The sequence below is a fragment of the Hyaloscypha bicolor genome (assembly GCF_002865645.1).
Source record: "Hyaloscypha bicolor E unplaced genomic scaffold K444scaffold_182, whole genome shotgun sequence".
Classification (NCBI taxonomy): Eukaryota; Fungi; Ascomycota; class Leotiomycetes; order Helotiales; family Hyaloscyphaceae; genus Hyaloscypha; species Hyaloscypha bicolor.
The window spans coordinates 3,510,305-3,536,157 of NW_020194684.1; the positions used below are offsets into that span (position 1 = coordinate 3,510,305).

At 46.6% G+C, this 25,853-nt stretch overlaps 5 protein-coding genes across 5 annotated transcripts; 2 read left to right on the forward strand and 3 right to left on the reverse strand.

The window, feature by feature from the left end:
- Window positions 1-10,359: 10,359 nt before the first annotated feature.
- K444DRAFT_636830 (uncharacterized protein) lies at window positions 10,360-11,856 on the forward strand (the record flags this gene model as incomplete). The annotated part of the gene is made up of 1 exon (XM_024884054.1): window positions 10,360-11,856. The coding sequence occupies one exon, from the start codon at window positions 10,360-10,362 to the stop codon at window positions 11,854-11,856; it is 1,497 nt and encodes a 498-aa protein (XP_024728452.1).
- Window positions 11,857-11,925: 69 nt separating this feature from the next.
- Window positions 11,926-16,575, forward strand: K444DRAFT_636831 (uncharacterized protein; the record flags this gene model as incomplete). The annotated part of the gene is made up of 7 exons (XM_024884055.1): window positions 11,926-13,190; window positions 13,276-13,529; window positions 13,883-14,443; window positions 14,527-15,177; window positions 15,213-15,304; window positions 15,436-16,001; window positions 16,107-16,575. The coding sequence occupies 7 exons, from the start codon at window positions 11,926-11,928 to the stop codon at window positions 16,573-16,575; spliced, it is 3,858 nt and encodes a 1,285-aa protein (XP_024728453.1).
- Window positions 16,576-19,930: 3,355 nt separating this feature from the next.
- K444DRAFT_545740 (uncharacterized protein) lies at window positions 19,931-21,581 on the reverse strand (the record flags this gene model as incomplete). Its single annotated transcript, XM_024876162.1, has 2 exons — window positions 19,931-21,446; window positions 21,517-21,581. 2 exons carry the CDS (start codon window positions 21,579-21,581, stop codon window positions 19,931-19,933), a joined length of 1,581 nt encoding a protein of 526 aa, XP_024728454.1.
- Window positions 21,582-22,414: 833 nt separating this feature from the next.
- K444DRAFT_708021 (RTA1-domain-containing protein) lies at window positions 22,415-23,556 on the reverse strand (the record flags this gene model as incomplete). The annotated part of the gene is made up of 4 exons (XM_024888173.1): window positions 22,415-22,551; window positions 22,625-22,733; window positions 22,769-23,171; window positions 23,240-23,556. 4 exons carry the CDS (start codon window positions 23,554-23,556, stop codon window positions 22,415-22,417), a joined length of 966 nt encoding a protein of 321 aa, XP_024728455.1.
- Window positions 23,557-24,156: 600 nt separating this feature from the next.
- Window positions 24,157-25,345, reverse strand: K444DRAFT_647630 (WSC-domain-containing protein; the record flags this gene model as incomplete). The annotated part of the gene is made up of 4 exons (XM_024885365.1): window positions 24,157-24,608; window positions 24,657-24,713; window positions 24,771-24,951; window positions 25,064-25,345. 4 exons carry the CDS (start codon window positions 25,343-25,345, stop codon window positions 24,157-24,159), a joined length of 972 nt encoding a protein of 323 aa, XP_024728456.1.
- Window positions 25,346-25,853: the final 508 nt, after the last annotated feature.

Here is a 25,853-nt window from a genome sequence, read left to right on the forward strand (position 1 = left end):
TGACTGAAGTATAGGAGGGCCTACTCTGCCGGAAGCGTCATAACGAACTTCAAGCTTCCCTTCTTCATTCGTATACACCCCTGGCGAAGTGGCGGCTGCTGCCCTCGAGACCACATACTTGTTCTCAGGGTGGCCACTGAGTGGAATTCTTGACACAAGAACGTCCCCGGTGGGCAGGCCATCGAGACTATCGCTGTTAACTCGAAACCCTAAATCATGAAGAATTACTTACTGTATCCTGCCCATTGATTCCATTGCTCTTAGATATCTGGTCACGCTCCTCAAATCCCAGAGATGAGGTGTTCCAGCACTTCCATCGGTCTTTGCCATGCGTCTATTTCCAGTAGTCTGCCTCACTTCATCTCCAGTCATCCCTTTCGTGCTCGGTATGGTCGGGCCGTGGGGAATCTGAGTAAATATTTCGAAAGAATCCTCTTCCATTGGGTCAGGGTCAGGCAAGGGTTCCCACAATGGCAGCTCTGCTATCTCTTCCATGTCTTTCTCAAACTCTTCGAGTCTACCACGCTCGTCGGACGTGTTTTGAATCCACGGAATATCTTCATCTTCTCCGAGTCTCCCCTCATCCCATGACTCCCCAGCTATCTCATCAAGCAGGTCAGGTCCGTCTGTTGTCAATCTCTCATCATCCTTTAATTCATGGGGACGGGTGTCATGATTCAGACCCGCATCAACAAGGAGGAGTAATTGCTCAAGAAGTGGTCGTGGAGCAGCCTTCTCAGCCTCAATTAGTCCTTTTTGAATTGACGCCAGAACAGCGAGTTGTGTTCTCGCAGCGGCATGAACATCATCGACTTTTGCAATTGAAGCAGGACCCTTGAAATTCTCTGGTGCAGGTAACGATTCATTCCGATCAACGCTTGTACGGATCCTGGAAAGACTGTAGTCATAGTCTTTCCATCGCCGGAATGCTAACATTTTCCTCGTGTACTCAAAAGGGTCCTGTTCGAGGGGCCTACCTTCCGGCTTCAGGGGCAAGCAAAGAGAGACTTCTTTTTCCGGTTGCTGTATTTTTGGGGGCAAGTCGACTATTCTGAAGCGATCTTTGGGTCGATGTTGCTCCTGATTGGTGACAAGAAGGTTTAAAGCCAGTTCTATAGCCGCTCTTTGGATACCTCGCCGTTCAGCTTTGGGAGTAAATTTAATTGGATCGTCTTGACCGCGTCTACCTTGACTTCGAAATTTTTGACGTTGTAAAGGCTATGACTTTCAGTGAGAATTAAAGCGGGCGTGCATTTTCAGACTTACCGTTAGTGAAGTGACCCACCCCACACACGATTTCATCAACTGGTCCTTCATTGTGTGCAGCATCATTGCGTTTGAGGTTTTCTCGGAGTCAGAGCCTTCTTGTACCAGTTGCGCCTGCGTCATTATCTGATGTATTTGGCTGGTGATCTCGGGGGGCACGAATCGCAGCAGCAGTTGGTCCATGACCTCAACTTGATCTTGGCATCCATTCTCTACAAAATGCCTCAGAGTAACATATATTTCCTGGCATATTTGGACGTTCACGTCTTCAAGTTGATTGCTGATGTTTCCAAAGTTGGTCGAACCAGCGGGTTTTGCCACGAATTCCTTCCACTGGCGTGCACGAGAGCAAGCCTCTGTAATTGCCTCAGGAGTAGACAGCCAACTGTCCAAGACAATTCCTAAGTCTGAGATACCTTGCTTCCACTTTTTAAACAGGGGTTCAAATTGATCTTGAGCATCTGCAAATTCCAGACTGTCCATCATATCAAGCCCAGCCGTCGCAAGATATTGTCCGTCGAGATTGTCGATCCGGTTCTTCAAGAATCGAAGACGAGGGGGTAATAAGGCCCTCAACAGATAATTTAACTTCTCTTGCTGCTCATTGGTGATTGTGTTGGTTTTCTCTCCTCTGATCAGGTTGTTGATTTCGATTTCCAGTTCGTGGACTTCGGCCTCGTCTGGGGGAGTCATAAGTGAAGGTGGAGCAAGTGGTGATGACCCTGAAAGCCTTCTTGCTACTAGCACTGGAGATTGGTTGGCAGGTACAGAATTGCCGAGAATATTCCATATCTTTTTAGCTTGATCCGGAAGCTTCATCAATTGTTTCCAACATAGCCTGACAAGAGCATCCGCTAATTCTTTCTGGGTCTGACTATCACTTACCCCTTCCTCTCCGCATGATAACAGGAGCTCTAAGACTCTACCTGCAAGGGTATCAACCTCCATCATTGAGATATCCGGGATGTTTTGCGTCAGAAAGTCAAATTCCTCCCCGTTCAAGTCCATCTCTGTCCTAAGACGAAAGGCTAAGTCATGGAACATTATCTTGCTATCTTCGAGATGAGGTGGACACAGTTGATCGAACAATTGATGCACGTTGGCGGCATATTCTATTTCTGGTACCGGGAAAATAACACCTCCTGTAAAGTCGACAGCCTCGATCGCATAGTCCCCTGGAACTCTCTCCAGGATATGAATTTTGCGTGTAGCTCTCGACTGAAAAATGCGCTCTTTCAAAATTGTTTGTCCTAAAGATATTATTGCCTCCATCAAGGCCTCGTCTTCGGAGTCTTTACCCGAGCGCTTACATATCCTCATTCGATTGTGATCCTGGACTAGATAGCGGAACCTTTCCAGTATCGGGCGAAATAACGAAGTAAGTACCTCACCAAAATGCGCCCTGTTCTTATCACTTATTCCAGCGGGGTCCGATGCCATTGTATTCATCAGATCCTCGCGACTTTGGAGGTGAAGTGGGAGATTCTTTGAGCGAGTTATTAGTTGCAGACTCGACGGATCTTCAATTCGCAACTTCAGTACTCCAGGTTCATTTCCAATTTGGTCTCCTTTATCGATGGCGATACAGTCGTGCGGAAATTCATCCAACCAGGAGTCGTACCCTTTACGCCAGGCGGTCGACATGTGGTACCAGTTGCCGAGCTCAGGCTCGGTCAACATCTCTCGCCTCGCCCTTTCATCTAATGCCCTAAATTCAGAGTCGAGTTTCGCCAAGGAAGGAGACATAAAAGCTCCGAGGTAACCCAGTAGTAGTTCGCTTTCATCCCAAGTCAATTCCGAGGATCTCCGCTTTTGCAGAAGGGCGTTGATCCGAGTTTCTTGGCCATTCAGATGCGCACGAAGCACGGTACTGTAGTTGACCGCTGTACTGGAAGGCGGCGTATTATATACGCTCCGGTACACAAGTTTGGATGTATGAATCTCAGATCTCGTGGTCGTTTCCGGAGTGAGAACACAAAATGCCGGCTCGGGATGTGTTTCAGTAGCTATGAGTGATGTGCCGGGTTGGAAAACCAGTATTGCCTTGTCCGTTGGATACGATTCTTCTAACGATGTTTTAATGTGAACTCCAGTTGACTTGATTTCTATTAACCACTTGTTATGTGCTTTTAGAAAGTCCTCATCATAGGCTGCAATGGTGTCCTCGTACTCCTTGGCGGATATCTCGTGTCCACTCCTTCTGAGAAAGCGGAAGACGGTCTTGTACTTTTCAGCTCTGTTCCACCTTTGATAAACTTGATTCGGCCAGAACTGCCGAAGCAATGTCGTCAATCTATTGTGCTCATCCAGATGGCGTAACGCAACCGCTAAAGCATTAGGGTCACCCAGGTAAAATGGCATGCCGCCCCCTCCAAACAATGCAAGGAGGCGATTGATCTCCGATTCGACAGTTCGGATTTCCGGCAATAAGGGGATGAGATCCACATTGAGTTGGGTTTCGATTCTCTGTTCTTGGCTCCAACGGCTCCAAAGAGGGCTCAATGAAGCTTGCGTTCCACTTCCGTTCCCGCAGGCATTGCCGTTGGCAGACACGACCCAAGTACTAGAAATTGGCGAGTGTGGGTCTGATCTATTTATGGTTGGGGAGAGAGGCTTAGGGGACGGCGGGGCATTCATAAATGCCTGAAGATGCCACTCAAGAACTGCTCTAGACTCGGGGGAATTCGATTTCTCGTGCGCTTCTATAAGACGCTGAAGTAATGGTGGTAACTCCGACCTCAAGTCTGCTGGAAAAGTGGGCAGGGAAGAATTTTGGACTGTCTGTATTCTTTTTCGGGTGTACTCGGACAACCCTTGACATTTTTCAGGGGTGAGGAGAGGTCCGCGGTAGTACACCACACTTGGATCATCGTCTAGGTCGATGCGCGGATTGGGAATTTTGATTCGTATGGTATGGCCCTTTTTGCTTTGTATCCAGTGTTTGAAGGCCACTTCCCATTGCCGGTGAAGCCTTTCTACCCCTTCCTCGTTTCCGTCATCATAACATTTCTGGTATTGCTCCTCTGTCTTCTTTAAGGCTGGATATTGAAGGTCCTTGCAGAGATCGTAGAGTTGATTGTAGTACTCCGTCGGCTCTGAGCCTGAAGTCGTCGAAGCAAACCGTGAAAGTACCTGGTTAATTGCAGCGGCTTTGCGCGTGAAGTAGGTATCTAGATCCTCGCCAATAGCTTTGTGCGGATTTCGACAGTACATGACCCCTGGATTCTTGTTTTGTTGCTCCGGTCTTGGCATTTTGATCGTGATCTTTGCTCCAAGGCCGTGCCACCATGCGTCCCACAAGGGGTGAACGACAGCTGCCAAAGTGACATATTGCAACGCCTCGTCACCGGTAAGCCGTCCACAAGCTGCCTCCTTCGTTCGGAGCGCAGAATAAGGCGTCAAAAGGTCTCGAAGATCGGGATACACCAGTTGTTCAAGTGTCCTCCGGAACTCCCAAGACCCTTGATCAATGCTGGGAAGATTGATATTTCGTGGAAGATCTCTATTAACATCTTCTTGTAGATTTTGAACGTGCGGAGGCAAATCCAGATCAGGACGGGCTTGTATTGGGACCTGAGGGATGACAGTGAGGTTCCAAGGGAGGTAGAGAATGTTGTTTTTGTCTTCCTTCATTTCAGCAGGTCGCAGGTAACGGAATTCAGCTCCACCAGATCGCTTCAACTCATCTTCCCACCCCAATTTTTGCTCTTGTTCCGTTTTCTCAAGCTCTATAACCTTGGCTTGGTTTTCCTGGTCCAGGACTGACACGCTGTTGGCACCCTGTACTTCCAAAATTTGAAGTATCTCATTTTGTACCTCCAGAATATCGCTTGGTAACGAGTACTGCATCAAGCTGTCCAATGCAGTGCTCTCATTTTCCGTGAGATCCATTCGGCCGTTTACCAACAATTTGTCGAGCAATGCCTGTGCCTTTTCAAGGGTCTCTAGGTGTTCAGGCGTCATGATCCCATCGTCAACATAGATTGCTCCTGGTTGAATAATCTCCGGATCTCCAGGCGTACGGATGATAAAGTACACTCCATTAGTAGCAAGACTATGCAGCCAAGATCTATATGTATCGTTGTACCTTGCTTTAATCTGATCTTGGGCAGATTTTTGGTTTGCGCTCAAACGACCCAGTAGCGCAGCCTCCGTGAAAGATTCATTTTGGGCGTGTAGGTTGTGGAGGTCCATCGGTTCGAAAGGGCACAGCAGCTCATGCAAACAAGCGAATTGTTTCGGGGAAGGAGCTGGAATACTCAACAACTCATTCATCTTAACCTCGGTAGCAGTGACATGGGCTGGGAGCCATCCTCTGGAAGGTCGTCGATTCTTCCCTGTGTTTGAGCCCGGAACCTGCAGTCTACTGGAATCTGTAGCTCTAATTCCTTTTGTTGGTATACCAGTTTTCGGATGCATCCAATACGGAATCAGGGCAGGGTCTCTCATTGCCCACAGATATGCTCGACTTTCCACCCAAAGAAGATTTGTATCATCTTCGACTTCATCCGGATTCTTCCTGGCATCCTCATTCATCCTCGCCAGGAAAGCGGCGTGGTCGTTCTCAAGGTTGACTGAAAAAGGAGCGTGATCAGCTCTCATCTGAGTGCCCAGACCTTGTGCTTCTCGTTCTTGACCGAGAGCAGCAGTCGTATCTGCGCTGATGAGACGTGAAGAGAAGGGTGCAATGAGAAGTGCTTCGCAGCATCCCGTGTCGTATGGCGTAGTTTTACGGTGAGCCTCCCAATCCCGATGGACATTAAGTTTGACTTTGACATCGCGAAAGAGTTCAGGATTACAGGAAACCTGGTCACTTTCGATCTGTGCGACCAATTCTTCAACCTGCGCGAGTTTCGTGTCGAAATTCAGACATCGGTCTGGATCCTCGTCAGCAAGAAAGTTCTTGGCAGCGAAGAGACGCTCATCGACCTGCGGTTGCGGATGACCTTCAAAGGTAAATGGCTTTGAGGCCGGTTGTGTAGGTTTGGGGTGCGTGGCAGCTTCAGAGTGTTTCGGTTGAGTAGAAGTTGGCTCGGTGTCAGTGGGTTGATTCTCCTGTGTACCAGTTCGAGCAGTCTTCTTCACCGGAGGCCTCTCTGAAGGGCTCCTCCTACTTGGGTATTAGCTTTGCTGACGAGAAATTCTATTCAATCTGCTTACGAGCCCAGAGCCCTCTTCGAACCCATGTTTCTCCAAGTCGTACACGACCATCAACCTCAAGTTTTGAAAATGGCGATGACGTGCAGGCGGTGTTGCAACTTAGTTTGTCTTCTTCGCCGTGAGCGGAATCTGCGTGCAGTTTTTCACACAAAATCGTGATGTTCGCATGCTCTCGAAGTGGGAAGGAGTGTCTCGCCTCGCTCCATTCTTCGCCAAAAGCGGACACATAACAACTTTGGAATGCATTGGCCACGCAAATTCCCGCCTTCCAATTAATCGGATTCCTGGTCATTGCGGTTGGCGCTTGCCGAACGGGTGCATTTATTGCAAATATGACATCCCAGGGGGCTGTGATCATATGATGAGACATTCCGCATTCACTCGGCTCTGCCCTTTCTCAATACCCTCAATACGAACCGAAGACAGCCCAAATGAGAATCCCAGAAGTATGAAATTCTCTATAAGAGAAAATCGCTGGTCCAGCATGGATTGTTCAATCATATCAAGCACCAGCAGATCGAATTGCTCGTCAACCTTTTCGTCTTCAACGTCAAGAACTGCACCAGAAAGGGTCATCAGATAGCGACCTAAATCTAACATTATGGTCTCGACGCGAACGCGCACTCTCTAGGGCAGGATTTTAGGCGGTGAAGGGTCAAAACACTCGAGCACCAGAACACTAAAATCATGGAATTCAAAGCTACGAATCGCATGGTACTTAAAATTAGGCTTGGAATTGCACTAAAATTATACTGAGACTCGTACTTACTTACTATTAATGGGAGCTCTTTACGTATCGCAGTGAGCTGCGCCCCAGGGAGCTCCCCCCCAGAAGCTGCCTCCCCGCCCCCGCCCCCCCCTCCCAAGAGCTGCCCTCTAGGGAGCTCTTTATATATTGCAGTGAGCTGCCCCCAAGAAGCCCTTTATATATTATAGTAAGCTGTCCCTAGGGAGCTCTTTACATATTGCGGTGAGCTGCCTCCCAGGGAGCTGTCTCCTAGGGAGCTTCCCCCAGAAAGCTGCTCCCTAAGAAGCTCTTTATGTATCGCATATAAAGAGCTTTCCAGGAATAGCTTACTGCAATGCGTAAAGAGCTCCCTCAGGGCGGGGGGGTCCCAGATAGATTCCTGAGGGGCAGCTTGCTAGGTAAAAGCTATAGTGCCTCAGGCAACTAAAGTGCAGAGCCTCATATATTCTCTTGAGGCATACCTTACCAAATTTATATTATCTTCCTTCTATATCTTTTCTCTGGGGGGCATCTTATTACAATATATAAAGAGCTCCGCAAGGGAGCAGCTTCTGGGGATAGCTCACTATAATATATAAAGAGCTCTCTGGGGGGCACCTTCTTGGGGGGCAGCTTCCTGCGGGGCAGCTCACTGCGATACGTAAAGAGCTCCTATTAATAGTAAGTACGAGTCTCAGTATAATTTTAGTGCAATTCCAAGCCTAATTTTAAGTACCATGCGATTCGTAGCTTTAAATTCCATGATTTTGGTGTTCTGGTGCTCGACTGCTCGACTGCTCGATTGGATTGACCCTTCACCGCCTAAAATCCTGCCCTACCTGCCCTACTGAATATTTAAATTGATGAAAACGTCAAGACAGCTCAGCATTCACGTTGCTGCGGCTGAACTTATTGGAACTTGCCGATGACCAGGGGTCGACGCCGCATTTCTAAAATGGGAACTCTGTCTTATTAGAAGGTTTCAACATCCACCAATCAATCGCTCAAAATCAAATTTAACCACAAAAGCAGGGGAATTTGAGTGAACCAGCATTAGATCTGAATATTTGGAGTTTTCTGCATAATCTACAAAGTTTTTAGAGTTTCTGATTGCTTTGAAAATTCCGAGACTTTGGTGTTCCACCTCCACCTGCGCCTCAGGTTTCGCGGGAATAGCGGGATGCAGGACTCCAACTTTGTTACTGGCCAACCCCCTTCTTACCCTCACCACTCCCCAGTTGTTATCAACCCCCACACGACATAGATGAACACCACAAGCCTGCTCTGTATCTATATAAAGTATATCAATTCAAAGAAAAGGCATATCCCTCACCTGTTCCAACTCCTTGAAAACTATTTCAAAGTTATCTCTCATCCCATCACTGAAAACGCCCAAATGTGCATTGGCAATTTGACAGAGAACGAACTCATTCCCTCGGCGTTGAACACCTACCACAATCAAGTCCAGAGCCACTCTCATTGTGAGAGCAGAACACCGGGTTGGAGCTTACGACGATTGGCCCAAACGCTTTCAAGGTGTGCAATGAAATGTCAGGTGCATAACCGAAGTCCCTATCAAAAGCACGACCCCACTAAAAGCACGTTTTACATAAAAATAGTTTAATTAATTAAAAGATAACCACTTTATAAAATAGTCTAATTTTTCAGATATGAGATCTTTCAAGTATATAAAATACACTTTATATATTATATAATCAAAATACTTAATATTTCTTAATATAAGTTTTATATTATATATTATTATAAAGTAAAAAAATTATAAATTTACTATTTTATAATATTTATATTAAGATATATATTAAAATTCTATATATTATAAGTATAAAAAGCGTAATTATAAAACCAATAATTTAAATTCTTAAATTTTTAATTTTAAATAAAAAGGTATTTATAAGATATAAAAATAATATAAAAAGTCATATATAATATTTTATATAAAAACTCTAATTATTAAAGCTCTATATAAATAAATATAATAAATATAATAAATATATATATTATTAATTATTTAATATTAAATTAATATATATAAGAGGTTCTTTATTATATTTATTTAATTATATCTTAAGTTTGTATTTATAATAAAAAGTTTATATTATTTTTATTAATATCTTATAAATTAATAGTAATTAAGAGCTTTATATATTAAAAAAAAAAAAGCTTATATAAAGTTATAATAAAAATATTATTCAAAGAATATTTAATTAAAAGCTATTAAAATAACTATTAGTTTAAAGACATTGTAATTATTATATAATATTATTAATAAAGTTAATATTATTAGTTTTTTATAATATATTGAAATAAGATATTTTTAAAATTATAAAGTTAAATATATAAAGAATTCTTAATAAAGATTAAGTAATAAATAAAATCCTTATATATAATTTTTATACTATTTTATATATTTATTATTAAAATATATTAAAAGTTAATAAATAAAATAAAATATATATCTTTTAAAATATTTTCTTTAATTATATAAAATACTTTATTATTATATTATTATTTTATTTTATTATATATAGAGAGCCTATGAAATGAAATCTTATATAAAACGGATTTATAGTTATCTAATTATTAAGAAATAAAAAATTCGCTAAATCGTGCTTTTGGTAGGGAGTTCGGTTACGTAACTCATAAGGCTCGTCACGTGCCACAAGTTCACTTCCCCAACCTAACTCGTACCTCGTGGAGAAGGATCCAAGACGGGCACACTCTCCCCAGAAAATACGCCCGTCGCGAGGCTCGCTGACGGCGAAGACGCCCTACAACAGGTTACCAAGCACTTTGGCAGCCTGGCGTGGGGTGGGGAGAGGAAGATTCAACGAATGAAACTATGCACACCTACACCCTCAGCTCACGTCGTGCTACTTGAATTTGAATCAAGAAACCGGTGCGGGCCGCACGCATGGTATCCCGCGCTTCCCGGATGTTAGTCCACTGTAGGCACCAGCATCCGCCTGCACATCTGTCCTTGCCAGCCTCACTGACAGCCTTACTTGATACCAGCTCTTTGGCTTATATCCTCCTCGTTTCACGTATTGCGCTTTTGCGCTTAATGCAAAACTCACCTCTCTCATTTTCTACGCCATCTGTGAAAGCAGCAATGATCATTGAGGTTTGAAACCACACGCGACGATTCGCCGCCACGCAGCACGCCTTTCACACGTATACAAGTTAAGATGTCGTCTGATGCTATGGGAAAGAAAGAAAAAGGGGAATCCAGCGGCCTAACGAGCTTGAAAGTTCCCCTTTTTCGTCGGCGCGCAAAGTCAGATAGCAATATCCACGAGCTCAGCGAGTCGCAGGACCAAACTCCCAACCGCTCGCGATCAAATTCCACTGCCGATAAGGATGGGAACGAGGTCGTTTCCATTCCCTTTGGAGGGAAGAAGCCCAACTTCGTCAAACGAAAGTCTGGGAAGGAAGCCGTTCGCAGTATGATTGAGAAGGTAACGCGGTTCTCGGATGACATCGCCGCAATGGCCATCGATATCAAGGAGGACACCATGGACATATCGAAGACGGTCGTCGAAGAACGTGGCTTCAAGCGCCAGAAGAGATTATGCAAAGACTGCTCTAAGATGAACTTTGAGGAATGTCTTCCTGGCGATGGACTTACACCGGGCCGAGAGATATACGAATACGTTCGACCACTTGAGCGAATTATTTTGCGACGCGAATGGTGTATATTTTGTCGTCTTATCTTCCAGGTCCTGTGTCGTGAAGAGAATGACCCTTTGCTCCATGACCACGTACAAGACTACATTCAGACCAGTCTCAAGGGAGTATCGTTTGGCGATTGGGTTGCAAAGGCGACCCTGCTGAAAAGAATGTTCAACAGCGAAGCAGTTTGGCCCTTTGGACTCAGCCGGGAAGTACCTGACGGCGAAGCCGAAGTACAGAAATTGTTCCACCCTGTTAATAAGAACGACGAGTCGGCATTGAACGCAACCAGTCCGATCATGGCCAAAAGCTCTCCGCTTTTAGATGATATTCCAGATAAGTTCCTTCTTGGTGCTTTGGCGGCGGCGAAGATCACAATATTTGGAGGCGCAGGTATGAGGGAGAGAGATATGAGGATACTTGAAGGAGTGGACGGAGCGTTGACAGCTGCAACGATTTTCTCCGGAAACAAAAGGAAGCGACTACCTTGCTGGGTATTAATCAAGTTGCATACACGAGCCAGTAGTGAAGCTGGGCTAATTGCAGTCCATGTCGCTGCACACAACCGGGAGCTCTTGTCGCCGCTTGCTGAAATAAGCAGGTTTCATCTTAGGGTTGCTACAGGAATAGTCGAGCAGTCTGAGTCTGGATCAACGCTGCGGTACGGCAGAATCCTAGAGAAGAAGATCGATCTCTCCCTTGGAGGAAAGTGGTTGAGTGCCTGCGAAAATCATCACAGGTGTGGCCCTTTTCCTCCCCGCGGAGAGCAGCGGGGATCTCAAGTCGCGTATCTTCGGGTTATTGACTTAAAGAAATATCGTCTCTATACGTGTACCTCGGAAGTTGTTCGATATGCCGCTCTGAGCTACGTTTGGGGTGACTATACATATGCCAAGCTGGATAACAGAACTATTAATAAATACTTCAACGAAGGAGCTCTTGCACCAGAAAAAGTCACTCTACCACAAGCTATTATAGATGCAATGGAGGTAGCCCGAGGGGTCGGCCTCTAATACTTATGGGTCGATGCCTTGTGTATAAAACAAGATGATAAAGGCGAGAAAGAGATACAGATTGGACAGATGGACAAGATATATGCGACCGCGGTTGTTGCCATCGTTGCAGCTGATGGCAAGAATGCCAATTCTCCCTTGCAAGGCGTTTCCACGGAACGCGAAATCGACCAGGTGGTGGCAGAGGTCCGACCTAATGTCAACGTCCTCATTCCGGTTCCTACTAGGAAAAGTCTAGCGTGGATGCTCCAAGCGAAACTACTCTCGAATCGTCTGATTGTATTCAGTGGAGGCAATATGATTTGGCATTGCCACGAGGTTGTTCATTTCGAGGACATGACTGCGAAGGATGCGGTGGCAATCTTGGACTCACACCTGGGCCATCCTCTATTGAAATCCTCAATCAGAACACTGACGAATACAGTGAGAAGTAGTACCGTTTCGGGGCCTCAGTCAACTGCTCCGACATCAATAATTGATGTCGTTCCATCAAATGGTCCCAAGGTTGTGGCATTGCAGCGACAAATTACGGAAGGCACTGCCTTACCTGCTATTAATGAGGATCTAGCGCAGGTGGTGACGCAAGATACCAATGGAGACGGCCAGTCGACGATTTCCTTCGTGACTATGCTACCTTCAGCTCAGAGGAAAGATATTGTCAGAAGGTTCACCGAGGCTATCCTGAAGTGCCTTCCTGGGCAATTACTCGGATCCCATAGCAGCCAACAATGGAGGGTTCCATTTCGGCATCGCTTTCAGCTTTTGCTCAAGAACTATTCCGTGCAAGTTAAGAACGATGCAGGCCAACGAAGCCAAAGACAAGCCGCGAAACAGATTAGACTTTTGCGCCGCGATATTTTAGAGAATTTCGAAGAAGCCCTGGAGGGTTGTGAAACGAGGCGAGCACAACAAAACCTCGCCAAAGAGAACTTGAAGGGACTCGCACCCGAGTCGACATGGGCGGAGAAAGTAGGATCATGGTATACAGTATTGCCCGACGAAGCCTCACTGGATGACGAACTTGCCGGCGCTCAACACGAGCGAATACCCAATCGCATAGACCTGGATGCTGAAGAAACGAAATGGGTTTCAAATTTCGGATCGCTATCCGATTTCGATTGCACAGACTCGAGCAATGGTAGCGAGATGGAAGAACTGATCTATAGAACCCTAGGACAGGACAAAGATATTGAGACGTTTCTTATCAATCACCACGCTTTCCAAGATCTCATCGCTGACATTCGGACTTTGCTCGAACATTATCACGAGAATCAGCTGAATCTTATTCGCAAGCGTATAATGCTTAGTCTTCGAAGACCAATGAAAAAATCTAAGTACGGCCAGTAAACCCTTTTCAAGACTTTCCGTTCCATTCTTCCTATCCGCTCGAACACCAAACCAACGCTAATCGGATGACAGCAACCGACAGCCAAAATGTCATGCCGCCATGTTTGATTTCGATTGGGATATAATTAGTTTCATCCAAGAGCAGTACCCCCTTGGTCTTGACCAGGAGGTGGATTCGATTCTGACAATCACTGGTCGGGGAACAGATGCATACATGTCCACGGTTCGCACTTATCTGCAGCGCACATGGCCTGCATACTCTATGCACTTGCTTAACTCGCTTCAAGGAGCGATCAATAGTTATCCACGACAGGATGACTCAGGAAGTAAGCATTTTTCTATTTCATACTCCATTGTGCTCAAGAACCATCACGCCAAGATTCGCAAACGTGGCGTATATTGAGCTCATTTCCTCCCGGTTCTTGACGACAACATAACAAGACGAGCTGATTTAACCAAATCTTCAACTGAAAGCGCAAGTGCTCTTACTACCAATGCCCAGGGTATCCTGTAACAGCATGATGCCCTGTCTTGTCTCTTACCTGTTCACCAACTATGGCGCTCATCTTCGACTCATTTCTTCCAGTGCCTGCTCCTTCCGCTAATTCTGCCATAGCTATCTTATTTACCGCCCCAGGAAGTGGTATCGTTGTCAATCTCGTTGAATAATCTCTCCTAGTCACCGGGAGTGAAGAGTTCATTGTCGCTATAGCACAGCAAATTGCCTGGATCACCTCTGCTTGTCGAGTATCACCACTTGGACTGGGATATTCTTACGTGACGTTTCAAGAAACTTCATCGAGATTCGATGTGCCTTTACGTACCTTTCACATAGCTAGCGAGCTGTGTCCCCTCACATCGGACGACCCTGGTAGTTGCTGGAATGAAATTGTCGGAAATTCCACCATAGCCACCGGATTCCCTATCCCAGAGCGTTCGAACAACGAGAAAGGATTAGAGCTTCCACTTGAGGTCATGGCTGGCCTTGGTGGAGTTCCCCTAGCTACACGGTTCCATAATGCCTACATCTTGACAGGCAGATGTATAGCATTTGTGCCAGTGGCGCGCAATGGTGACTCAGTTCAGTGGCATGTCTTGAAAAACGGACAAGCAACAATCAGATATGAAGACATCGCTTCTCTTTGTCCAGTTCGCTTGCCAGCTGAAATATTAAATGAAGAGGATTTACTGTCCACGAGGACGTTTCTAGGATGGTGTTCTGAATCGATGAATCATCTTGGTAAGCCATACGTACAAAGACATGGACCTGACTGTTCCGACAATCAACTGCATGTATCACGCTAACACTACTCCGTCTCCTAGGAGCATCCAGCTTGCAGTCCAATAGTATCGGATTTTCTAATGCAAAGTCGCCAGCGAAACTGAGCGTCAAGTTAACCTCGGGAAGTGTCGGGTTTGGAAAGATTGGTACAGGCCAGTTGACTTTCTCTTTTGGGAAGCATAGTGGTTCATTCACCTCCGAAAAGCCAAATTACTATTTGGAGACTCTCGACTATGCAAAACAGATCCACGTCATTCTCCAGGACACGGCACATCGACGTGCGTGGCTGACTGATGGTGAAAGGGCAATTCTTCACATCATCTTTCACGCCCAGAGGATGGGCTCATGTGGCATTGGAGGCAAGGATATTGAGCTACAAGGTGCAGATCCGAAGTCACAATCTTCTGTACGTGCAGCGATGGTTGCCAATGCCAATGTCGTTGTTAGGCGTGACTATTGTATGGGCAAGGATGAAGTCGGCACGCAACGTTTCAAAGATTTGGTTGGAGATCTATACAGTCGCCTTGAGGTCTGTCAAGCCAATGCCAAAGGTGAGACGGGGGCTGGAATAGAGCTCAAGATGTCGCGGAAAAGGCAGATTCGAGGCTACGAGTTCATGGATCTGGTTACGAAGAGACGAGAAATGTTTCTGAAGGAATTCAACTTGAGAAGAGCTGTGGAAATTGGCCTGAGTTCGCTCGAGACATTAACGCTCTCGTGCTTCTAGGGACAAACTTTGGGGAAGTCTTTCAGCCACATGATCCCGGCGCGCTGTGTGAAGTATTCAGAGAGATGCCGTCGGGCAGCGATTATCTTGCCGTAAGTCAAATTACTCCATCTGTACTATTTTCTCTAGATATGGCAATCAGAATATCTCCACTAAACTGGAGTATTGCAATCCCGCTCGTGAATTTTTCGAAAGGTATATACTGACTTTGCGGACATTATAGGTAGAGGTACCGACTCTGCAAGCCCTATACCTCCAATGTGGTTCCCAACAGACCCAGAAGGAGATCACTCCATCTGGTATACAGTGGCATCGTTCTGATCATCTTTTCGAACCTTGCCTTCGTCAGGGGCAAAAGCTAAAGGATGAGTGGTGCAAATGCGATCGTATACAACAATTTGCAACGAACAGCGTATTCCGACATGCTAGGAAACCGGGACGCTTGAAACAATCTGGTGCTGTGATATTTGGCCAGGGACAAGTTCAGTGTTTCAAAGAGTCAACTAGCGATGTGTCCGGGCTTGGCGAGTCTTCTCAGCAATATACCAGCCCGCAATCTATTAAGGAGGTGCCCGTCGATGATTGTCTTGCTGTAACATCTAAGGTATCACCCCAAGGGCTCGAGATGGATGAGTCGTTATTGTATACGGCAACAGCTGGCTCAACAATAACGTTTAACAACCTACAGAAGCTGGACTATGGCATTGGCGATTCAAGACCCGCCCCTCTGCACCCTCGCAATCCAACATCTCAACTTTCCGCTCGTACTAACTTGAGCACTGGGAGAAGGTAGAACGCCACGGACTCTTACAAAACACTAGGGACATTTTGTATTGGCTCAGAGGGCGGAGAATGGCTATCGGCCTCGGGCAATGTGGCTTGCTCTTCACAAAGTTCCCCCAACATTTTGCGAGAACAAAATGAACAGGAACTCTCGACTGTATCTGAATTACCTTTAGGGAGTTCTGCTAGCCGCAAGCAGGGGAACATCTCATACACCTACACTGCAAAATCAGGATCAAGATCGAAATCCCCAACCCCCTCATCTTTCATACCGGCCATGGCAGAGCCGTCGAAGATAAAACCGAATCTTAATATTCAGGGTCATGAGATGAGTAGCGAAGCTTCATTTCTCAAGTTCCACGACACACCCCAAAAGATACGCCCTCTAACTCGTAGCATCCCGGCATTGCCTCCTGTCTCAAGACAGCCGAGTTTGCAGTTTGGCAGGCCGGGAAACCATACTTTGCGTAGGATGCCGGGATTTCGTCGAGATTTGGTTGGCGGTTATGGGGCTGGGGATGGGAGGGTTGGGCAGGTAGCTGACAAGGGAATGGGGTTTGGAGATTTGACATTTGGCTGAGGCCGAAGTGAACTGTCATGTTTCGACGGATGGCATAAAGCAGCGCAGGGCATTCTGTGAGGCTGAATCCTCCTCACAGCTCTTTAAAATACTTCGTTTCCCGCTATTAGGCCGGTTACGTCAATTCCGTCATCACCTCAGGTTCAAGATCGTCAGTCCCACTTTCAGTCAGTAGCCACTCAATCTCGCAGAAATGGCAGAGGTACTAGGCGTCTTCGCTAGCGGTGTCGCCGTCGTCCAGATATCCACACAGGTCGGCGGCAGTATCCTTCAGCTCAAGCGGCTCTGGGACGACGTCAGGAACGTGCCTGACACGATCAACCTGTCCCTTTGCATCCGCTGGATGAACGTCTGAAAGGAATCTTGTCTTTCTGCCGGCTAGTCCTGACTCGGGAGCAGGTGCGGTCGGGAAGCGGCGTTCAAGGCGAGGAGGATGGGAGATCAGATGCAGGGGTGAAACGGGAAAATGTAAAACGACACCGTTCCCCTCCCCCCCCGGTGTCGATTAGGGGTGTCGATTACCAGGATTAGGGTGTCGATTGGGGCAGGGATATTTAATTGGCTATCTGAGCTCTTTAAAAATCTGAAATTAGATTTTTCAATACAAGTCTAAGCTAGTATATTATAACCATTGTATTATAATCACGTGCTTTCTAACTTATAATAAAAAGATACCTTAAAATAGTATTTTAATTTTAGGGAGTATATACTAATTAAATAAGTTCTAGTTTTTGAGCCCTATAAGGCCTTATAAATTATGGGTTTATAGGGCTCTTAAATCTGGTTTTAGGGACTTTTTCGCTAAATTTCTAGGCTTTCTTGAGCTTACTTATAGGTTATAAAATATAAAACTTTTAACGAGCCCACCCTCATAGGTCTGTGCACACAGGGCATTTTAGTGATAAATAAAATTTCAAACCTAGAAATCTTTAAAGATTAATTAATCAAATCGTACTTCGGTTCCTTTAGTCCCAAATTCCCGAATATGAAGTTGTAGTTATTCTTTATTATCTTCTAACTTTCTAGTAATTAAGAGGATTTTGGTTCTCGAAAGCCCCTAAGCGAATTCGTGAAGCCTGAAAATTCTCGCTTAATGCCCTGTGTGTACAGACCCATGAGGTTGGGCTCGTAACTTCTTTAATTTAAAGAGCTATTGCTAACCCAAAATTTATTAAAAAAAAATATATTTAAATAGCCTTTAATTAGCGCTATAAGGAAATAGAACAAGTATTAAATTATATTAATTCATTATAAAGTTAAATTAAAATAAAGAAAAAGCCAGAGTTTTGGTGTTCCTGTCCGAGCGCCTAGCCTGCTCCCAATCGACACCCCTAATCGACACCGGGGGGGGGGGGGTTTTACATTTTCCCCGCGTTTTGTCAACTAGCTCGCTAATGGCCTCGCCTCAGTAGCAGCCACGGCCATGAGGAAATATCCACCTGGCAGTCTGTCGAGTGTCGCTAGCTATTTGAGAATTCCGAGGGACTCAGTTCGTTACTCCTAAGCCCGTCACTTCACGATGCTCGGAGTCTTTTGGAAATAGCAAATATTCATCGGAGCGGATAGTTACGACGTGCCCCCATACAGACAGACATCATGATCTCACATCTGGAAGTCGTACGAAGCAAATTCATTCAGGATTGACTATGGACATATTCTCTGGACAGCAATCCTCGACTCTCTTCTCATCCCTCACCCAATATTTGGTGGATCCTTCTCCTACCGCTTCAGCCCTATCAGGCCTGCGATTGTATACTGTGCATCCCCTCTCAGGAATCCGGCCGTTCCGAAGCTGGATCATATTAGGAAGAGACTTTTGCAAGGGCAATGGCGTATCTAGACTGAAAATAATTTGTGGTATACGCAAGGCAATAGCCTTATTCTTTAAAAGACGGAAGTATTAGCCCGGGCAACTCATCTCGAGTTTTGTGTAATCTCTGTAAAACGTGGCAAAACAGACGGTTTTCATTCCTGTCCACGAACGAGCCCTTTAATGCTTGTAGGACTCTCGGAAGCCACACAATCGCCGCAGCTATATCAGGGAGGTTTTGTGTTAGCGGTGAGGCGACGTATGTTCCCTTTGCAACGTTTTCCGCGATGCGAGATAAACTATACCAGGAGGCACGAAGCGTGGACCGTAGGCTTCCAAGAGCCTTGCGAGCGTCAGAAAGAGGCAGAAGCCTCCCTCCCGAACCCGTTATTACAGAGCTTCGGGTATTACGAGACCCAACCTGCCCACAGTCTCCAAGACTACCTCCAAGCTTATTTAGAGGCTCTCAAGGATCTCGTCTATAACCTCATCCTCCGCCTTCTCCCGTTCATATTTGCTTTGCGATAAAGCTACAGCCATTCGAGCAAGGTAGTAAGGTGATTTTGACGAGATCATGCCAAATAGCGATAGGAAGTAATGTGAGCCGAGCCCCATCACTCGCAAGCATTTGGAATTGGGCCGATCTTGCTCACGGGAGCAGAAGATTTACTGGAGAGTGTCTCTTATCTCAGCCAATGGGCTTCGATTTATGGTTCGTTGCCATGTTCGTGAGATGAGATACGCACCTAATTAGCAGCCAGCTCACCTAGATAAACATTATTGACTGTGAGCAGAATACTAGAAAAGGATTCCTTAGCGATGTAACTCAAGAATATGATTAAATAGGGCTATTAGTATAATTTATGTGACCACGAAGATCGACAGAGTTCACCAAAATTGGATGACCCGCCGTCTAGAGCGACACATAGCCATCAATCACCCAACCCTCCTCGATCTCAGAACCCAGGCATATGGTCTGGGTTGAGAACTAGAGGAGCCTTGCCATCTCAAAAGCATCTTTATAGAATAATCCCTGCACCCTCTATACCCAATGTTGATCCGAAAATCCATCGAGCGGGTTCAATAAAGGTAGGTCTGTATCAAGCACAGTGACGAGAAATTGAATCACTTCCTGATACTCGTCTCCGAAAGTTCCCAGAACTGGCACAAATGAATACATCATGCGCTACTGTATTGCACAGTGAGAGATGAAAGTGGCGCCGAAGAAGCTGAGTCACCATGAAGGATTCAGAACGCAAGTTCTGCAAGTAGTGTACGAGTGATTCACCACTTCAAAGCCGCTGCGCTCGGGCAGCGTTGAAAGGTGACGTGCCGAAGCATAGAAATTCAAATTGACCTGTCATGTCTCGTATTCCCAAGAACCCAAAGGTTTAGGGACAATCTCGCCTTGCCCTCATTCCTATTCATAGAATGAAGCATTTCGCTCATCAGCTAGTCATGCTCTACTACCATCTCCGTCGGTAATCTCACAAGGAACACTTGAAAGTCTATCAAGAAGAATCTGTGGTCATTCGACTTGAGCAATTACCACACAACCTCTTCCCTTAACCAAGTCCACTCGCCATCCACCCCATTTTCCCTCCTCCCTGCCCTAATCTCCGTCTTCCTCCCTTTCAAATTCATCTCCCACCCATGGTCATGTAGTCTCAACCATTCCGGAACTCTGCTTCCACTCTCGCTCATTCCGCGATTCCCACCAATACCACGAATCTGCTCTTCTTCCATCTCGACGAACTTCTCCGCCATCGCGACCATCATCTCCGCATTCCACACCCCTTCTTGCCAAGTGATCTTTCTCAGCATACCAATCGCACGATGACGGATCGAGTGACAGCGGCACTTAATCGCAGTCCAAAACAGTGCTTCGATGATGCCCATATCAAAACTCAGTACCACCTTCTTTTTCTCCCTTTCCCCTCTACTCTTCCTCTCAAACCCGTTTGACAAGTAAATCAAATACTCCGCCAAACAAAGAATCTCTTCAAACTCTTGGTCAAACTGATCAAATAACGTTTCCTCGGCATAGAAACAAGTAATAGCTTTCATAAACGTAACTTTCTGCTGGATTGAAAGCACATTTGCGCCTTGCTGTTCTTGACGTGAGAGTTTTGTCGCTGGATCGGCGAGAAAGGCGGAGAATGAGACTTCCCATTCTTTGAGTCGTGCTTGGTGGAGATTGACTTCGGCGATGATGGGCAGAGGGATGGGGTCCATGTTGGTTTTATAGGCATCTTCCGTGGAACGCATGAAGGAGTGAAGTTGGCTAGTGAGACCGTAGAGGAGCTGGCGTGCTTGGGTGATGGAGGCGAAGGCTGTTGGTATTTCCAGTAAAGTTTCTGATACGCAGAGTCCTGGAGAGCGTTTGCCCAAAGTGCACGATGCTTCGATATCGAGACGTGCGAAGGCTTGTACGATGTCGCCATCGATCTGCATACTGTTGTCGGTGGTATGTGTGAGCCAGCTTCTTTCGCTTGGTAACAGTGACTGGAGGACCAGTAAACAGTTCTCTAGATGGACCTGTGAAGTTTCGAAGTTCGCTTGCAGAGCTTCGTAGTACATGCACAATAGAGCCCCAATCAGAGCAAGCTCAATTGATCGATGATCTGAGTTGGTGAGGAGGGAGCTGAGGAAGATCAAAGCTTGGGCATATTGTTGGGTTGCGTATTCGATATCCTTGTTTCCTTGAGGGGTGGAGTTGTCTGCAGAGGTTTTCCCACTTTCGAGATGTTCATGAAGTGCACCAATAGCAGCAGCTGCGTGTCGGAGTGCAGGTTCTGAGCTGCTGGCTTGGAGAACTAATCGAGTCCAGCGTGGAGAGCCGAAGTGAAGGGATATATTAGGGAGTGTGCAGGCACAGAAGAAATTAAAGCTTCGGCCCTGAGGTGTCTGGCTTGGGAGGCTGTTAATCGTCACGGCTGTCAAGTTTGGATCTGGTAGATTCGAGGGTGGACCTTGGCCGGCATAGCCGTCACATTTGCGACCGGTGCTTGTACATCGGAAACAGAGAGGCCTCGCCTCATCACATTTAATACGCCTAACTCTTTATAGATGGTCATCATCAAGTTTCTGATGCCCTTTCACTTGGCGCAGGGAAAGATATCAACGCTTACTTGCAGGTGAAACATCCTCTTCTAGATTTTGGAGCTCCCTTTCTCGGTACAAAAGCGCGTGTCATAGTGCTATTGGGCAGTTCCTGCTGTTCTATATTGCCTCTACTTTCGGCTAGTGATGGCTCTGGCCGTGGAAGCTGCCAGGTTTTCGGCCCCGAGGGAGCAAGGTGGAAAAGGGGGCGGGGTAGATCGTATTCGTATTCGTATTCAGGGGCTTCAAAGACGATGGAAAGCATAGAGATGGAGGGTGAAACAGCATTTCTGGGATTGAAAAGGTAGAGAACGTTGTTTAAGACGGTCGCTGGTCCCTGAAGAAATGAAACAGTGACGACTCGTTTAGGCACGGAATATTCTGCCCTTTCATTGGTTGGTTCGTATTCGCTTCGGACTTGAGGGAAGAACAGGCAGGGTCACGCGATTGAGGGTCAACGAAGGCAACATGAAAGCAGAACAGAAGTCGTGATAAGGGCGAGGATTGAATAAATAGATATTTCTTTCTTCACGCATCGCTGAATTAAACTGCTAACAGCGACCAGTTGATTCACCTCGGCCCTGGCGTGAGACAGCGTATCAACGCTTGATCATTACGCTTGGCGAGGGAAAGGAAGAGTCGTTTCCTCGTCGTCGGCGCTAAAATTGCAGTGACCTGACAAACGCATTAGCCACAGGGCGTTGCACCTCAACTTTGTAACTTATCTTCAAAACGTGGCTTCTGGAATTTTATTGGGTGCCACAGCTGTGGCTAATACGCTAGTAATGTCTCACCAGACGAGAGGATAGGATGAGAGGCATACTGCGTAGAGGTTCATGTTGGAAAACTCAACAGTAATTCACTCGTAATAACGATGCACTTTCTCTGCACGGCGCTTCAACTTGGCAACTTCCAACCACTTTCGAATTACACTCCGCGACCACAGAACCCCTTATTCTTGAGCTTGAAGTTTGCAGCATCCCAATATCCATGAAAAGCCATACCTGGATGCAAGATCGTGAGGCAAAGGCTTGCCAACGCAACCATTGTTCCATCACATACCACTGGTGAATATGAATTTAGCACGACTCATTAACAATAGCAAAAGCGAAAGATTTCCTTGAAGGTCACACTTACTGAAGTCCACTTCACTGTTCCAAAGCTTGCCATGGAACCCACCTTGCAATTCGAAAATTCTGTATGTTGAGCGCGTAAGGATGGCAAGTGTAGCAAAAAGGAGTCCTTTCTCCAGTCAGCCATCAAGTACGCAACCTCTCAAACTTTCACCAACTCACCACCAAGAAACGATCTAAACAACCCTTTTCGTCTGATCCTCTGATGGGCATCCACACTCGACAACACCTTCCCCATCCCCCTGCACCTCCTCACAAAATCCGCACACCCTAGTAACAACAGACCCAAACTTGCAACCTGCAAGCCGAGTCCCGCAACCGTAAGATGGATCCCAATCCTTTCCGTCGCGACGTCATTCGCAATTTCCACCACCGCGCCACCACCCGCTTGGAGAAGTAGTGAAAAGAAGTCCGAGACCATGAAGGAGATAGCAATTGTGCCAGGCAGGAGAAGAGAGAGGTGGGTCCCGTAAACGACGATGATGCGCGAGAGGCCGAGGTAGATAGCTGCGGTGAAGAAGACGGGGGCGATTGTTACGCAGATGAGTTGCCTGTCCTCCCTTTAATACCAGAACTCCAGAGCGAGGTGTAGTTGAAGGGAAAGGGGGAGGGAACTTACATCATGAAAGGCTGTTGGATGAAGGGATTGAAATGCATTTGCACTCGACCAATGTAGCCGATTATTTCGAGGATGAGGCCGCAGGACATGGCGATTGTGAAGCCAATTGTTCGGTAGTAGCTTCCGAGGATGAGTTGGAGGAGAAGGAGGAGGCTGAAAATGGAGGCAACGAAAGCGTTTCCGGTGAGGGAGGGGTCATATGTGTATTGGGCTTGAAGGAGGGAGCAGGTTGTGAGAGTGCATTCTTCTGAGCTATTGACGGTGTAGTTGTATGGGTGATCGCGGATCAGGAGACCGGGTGTGGTGTAGAGCGACATCTTGAATATAGTCAGTGGATTGGATTGGATGGTGCGTGAATGCTGATTTGGAAGTCTGTGAGAGAACAAGATAATGAAAAGACACCCGCATCAGAAAAAAGTGGTGGATTTATGTTCTCTTAAACCGAAGCACCGTCTGTAATTAAACAGTTGCCTAGAGACCGGTCGTCGTAGTGTTGTATCTGAATGAGGTCCCAATATCAAATTTATCCCCTTTGATCATTGGCCAGTTCGTATTCAGGGGTCGGAGGGAAGCGAATACTGTCCGCCATGAGATTGATCAACTTTGATGCTGGCTCACAGCGCCGTCTCAAGCCTACTTACGTATCCGGGCTGTGAACAATGCAGCGTTCCAAATATCCTCGCACCATGAAACCCTCGGGCGTAAAATGGTAGTGCCTTTGTAGCAAGAGTATGGGTTGTTTAATCCATTAACTAAAGATCGGTTAGAAATTAAGACAGTAGCGGGAAATTCCCGGGAAGATTGTCCAAACGACTGAACGCTCTTCCGTAGTCCTCTGTTCCTCTAATCCCCTTTGATCGCTGTATCGTAGTCATTGATCAAATCGAACCATCTCCCGTCATCCAGTGAGAGCAAGTTCAAGTAAACACCGCATTAACACAAGGACCTCCCACAGCACACTTCTTGTAGAGACTCAACCACGAATCTCCACCACAGTATTGCGTTGTGTCTCCTCCGCACTTGAAGCTACACCCAGCCAAACTAGCAACTGTCGTCCCTGGCTGTCTGCCAGGAGCGACGGAATTCCCACACCAACACTCCCTGCGGTACTCCGTGCCGGCAAATGCGTACCCTTTCGATGTACAGAAATCCATACACTTCCCGTTCGTCATGGCGTCGTCTGCGTAGAGGGCTCCACTGAGTGTTCGTCCGGGGCCGTCGGTGGCACGTCGTTGCTCTGGAGAGCAGCCTACAAAGGCGTAGCCTTTGGCGGTCATGTCTGTGTATGGAAGATTTGTTGCGGTCGATGTGGGGGCTGTTGTGGCGGTTGTAGGATTTGTGGTTGTCGGCTTTGTGGTTGTCGATGTGGCTGTGGTTGTCGGTATTGTCGTTTTTGTGGGAACAGTGGTGACAACACTGCCAGATGTCACCAAAACCATTGTCACCGGCATGCATGGATTCGTCGGGTCAAATGCTAAGAAACTTAGTGTCATGACCTTCAAGTTTCACTCTGTCGAATTCAATGACTTACCAGGATTATTCGGAGGGGAGTATCTAAACTCATACCCCCTGTTTCCTGAGGCTACACGAACGCAGATGAGCCCCCCGACGGGTGACTGTTCGCGAGTTACAAAAGCTAGCTGAACTTGTAAAGCGTCGTTATCCGGATTGCAGCCATACACTGGTTGAAAACTCGCCTTTGGATCACCACGCTCCGTCATGAACATCTTCGTTGTGTTGTCGACGGCAGAATACTACAATTCAACGTCAATAACTCAATTCGTGGTATTGGGTTCGCGTAGGGCAAGTTATGGCAAATCTTACCTCGCCGTTGATCACAGCGTGAATAATATTTTGTGCGAGGACACCGGCGTTGAGTACGAGGTTGAATGTACGGGCGCCAACAGGATCCAGGAACAAATGCTGGTCACCACCACCAGCGGCATCCAGATTCATATAACGGTCATGAATGACGGGGAATGCAGGATTCTGGACTAGAACGCCGAATCCGGTGGTAATGGTATTAGAGAGGGTGCCAGGAGGAATCACGCATGCTGTGGTAACAGCTGCCGCAGCCAGCAGGGTGCAGAAGAGCGAGTATAGCATTTCTCGTATTGAAACTTCAAGGTTGGAGGCTCAAATTTGCGTTCCGTTGCTAGAGCATCAGCAGATGGATTGCGGGGAAGCTGTCGCTTATCAAGATATCAGATTGTTGAAAGCATCTGGCCAGCCCCTCAGCTGAAAGTGCTCAGATGCACAATTGCTGTATTATGGCTCGTGATCTCGTAAGTTCAGCATGCATTGCCTTGCTTGGCGTGGTAGTTTCTTACCACGATACTGTTTCCGTACGCTGCTGTGAAGAAATTGGTCTTCGTGCGTCGAGGCAGCTGCAGTGAAGACCATTTGGGAATTCAGCTCGAGGGTCCCGCTTTCCGGCCAGGGGTAGAAACCAGTCGTGAGGGGGGAAGTGAGGGGTAAATGTTCAACCCGTGAACAGCTCATCTCTTGTGAGTCTTGGCAATCCTTCGTTCGGACGGCCTGGGCCGAAGAAATATTGGAAAATGGGCGCCACGTCGTCGCGCGGATCAGATTTGTGGATATGTCCTTTTTTCTT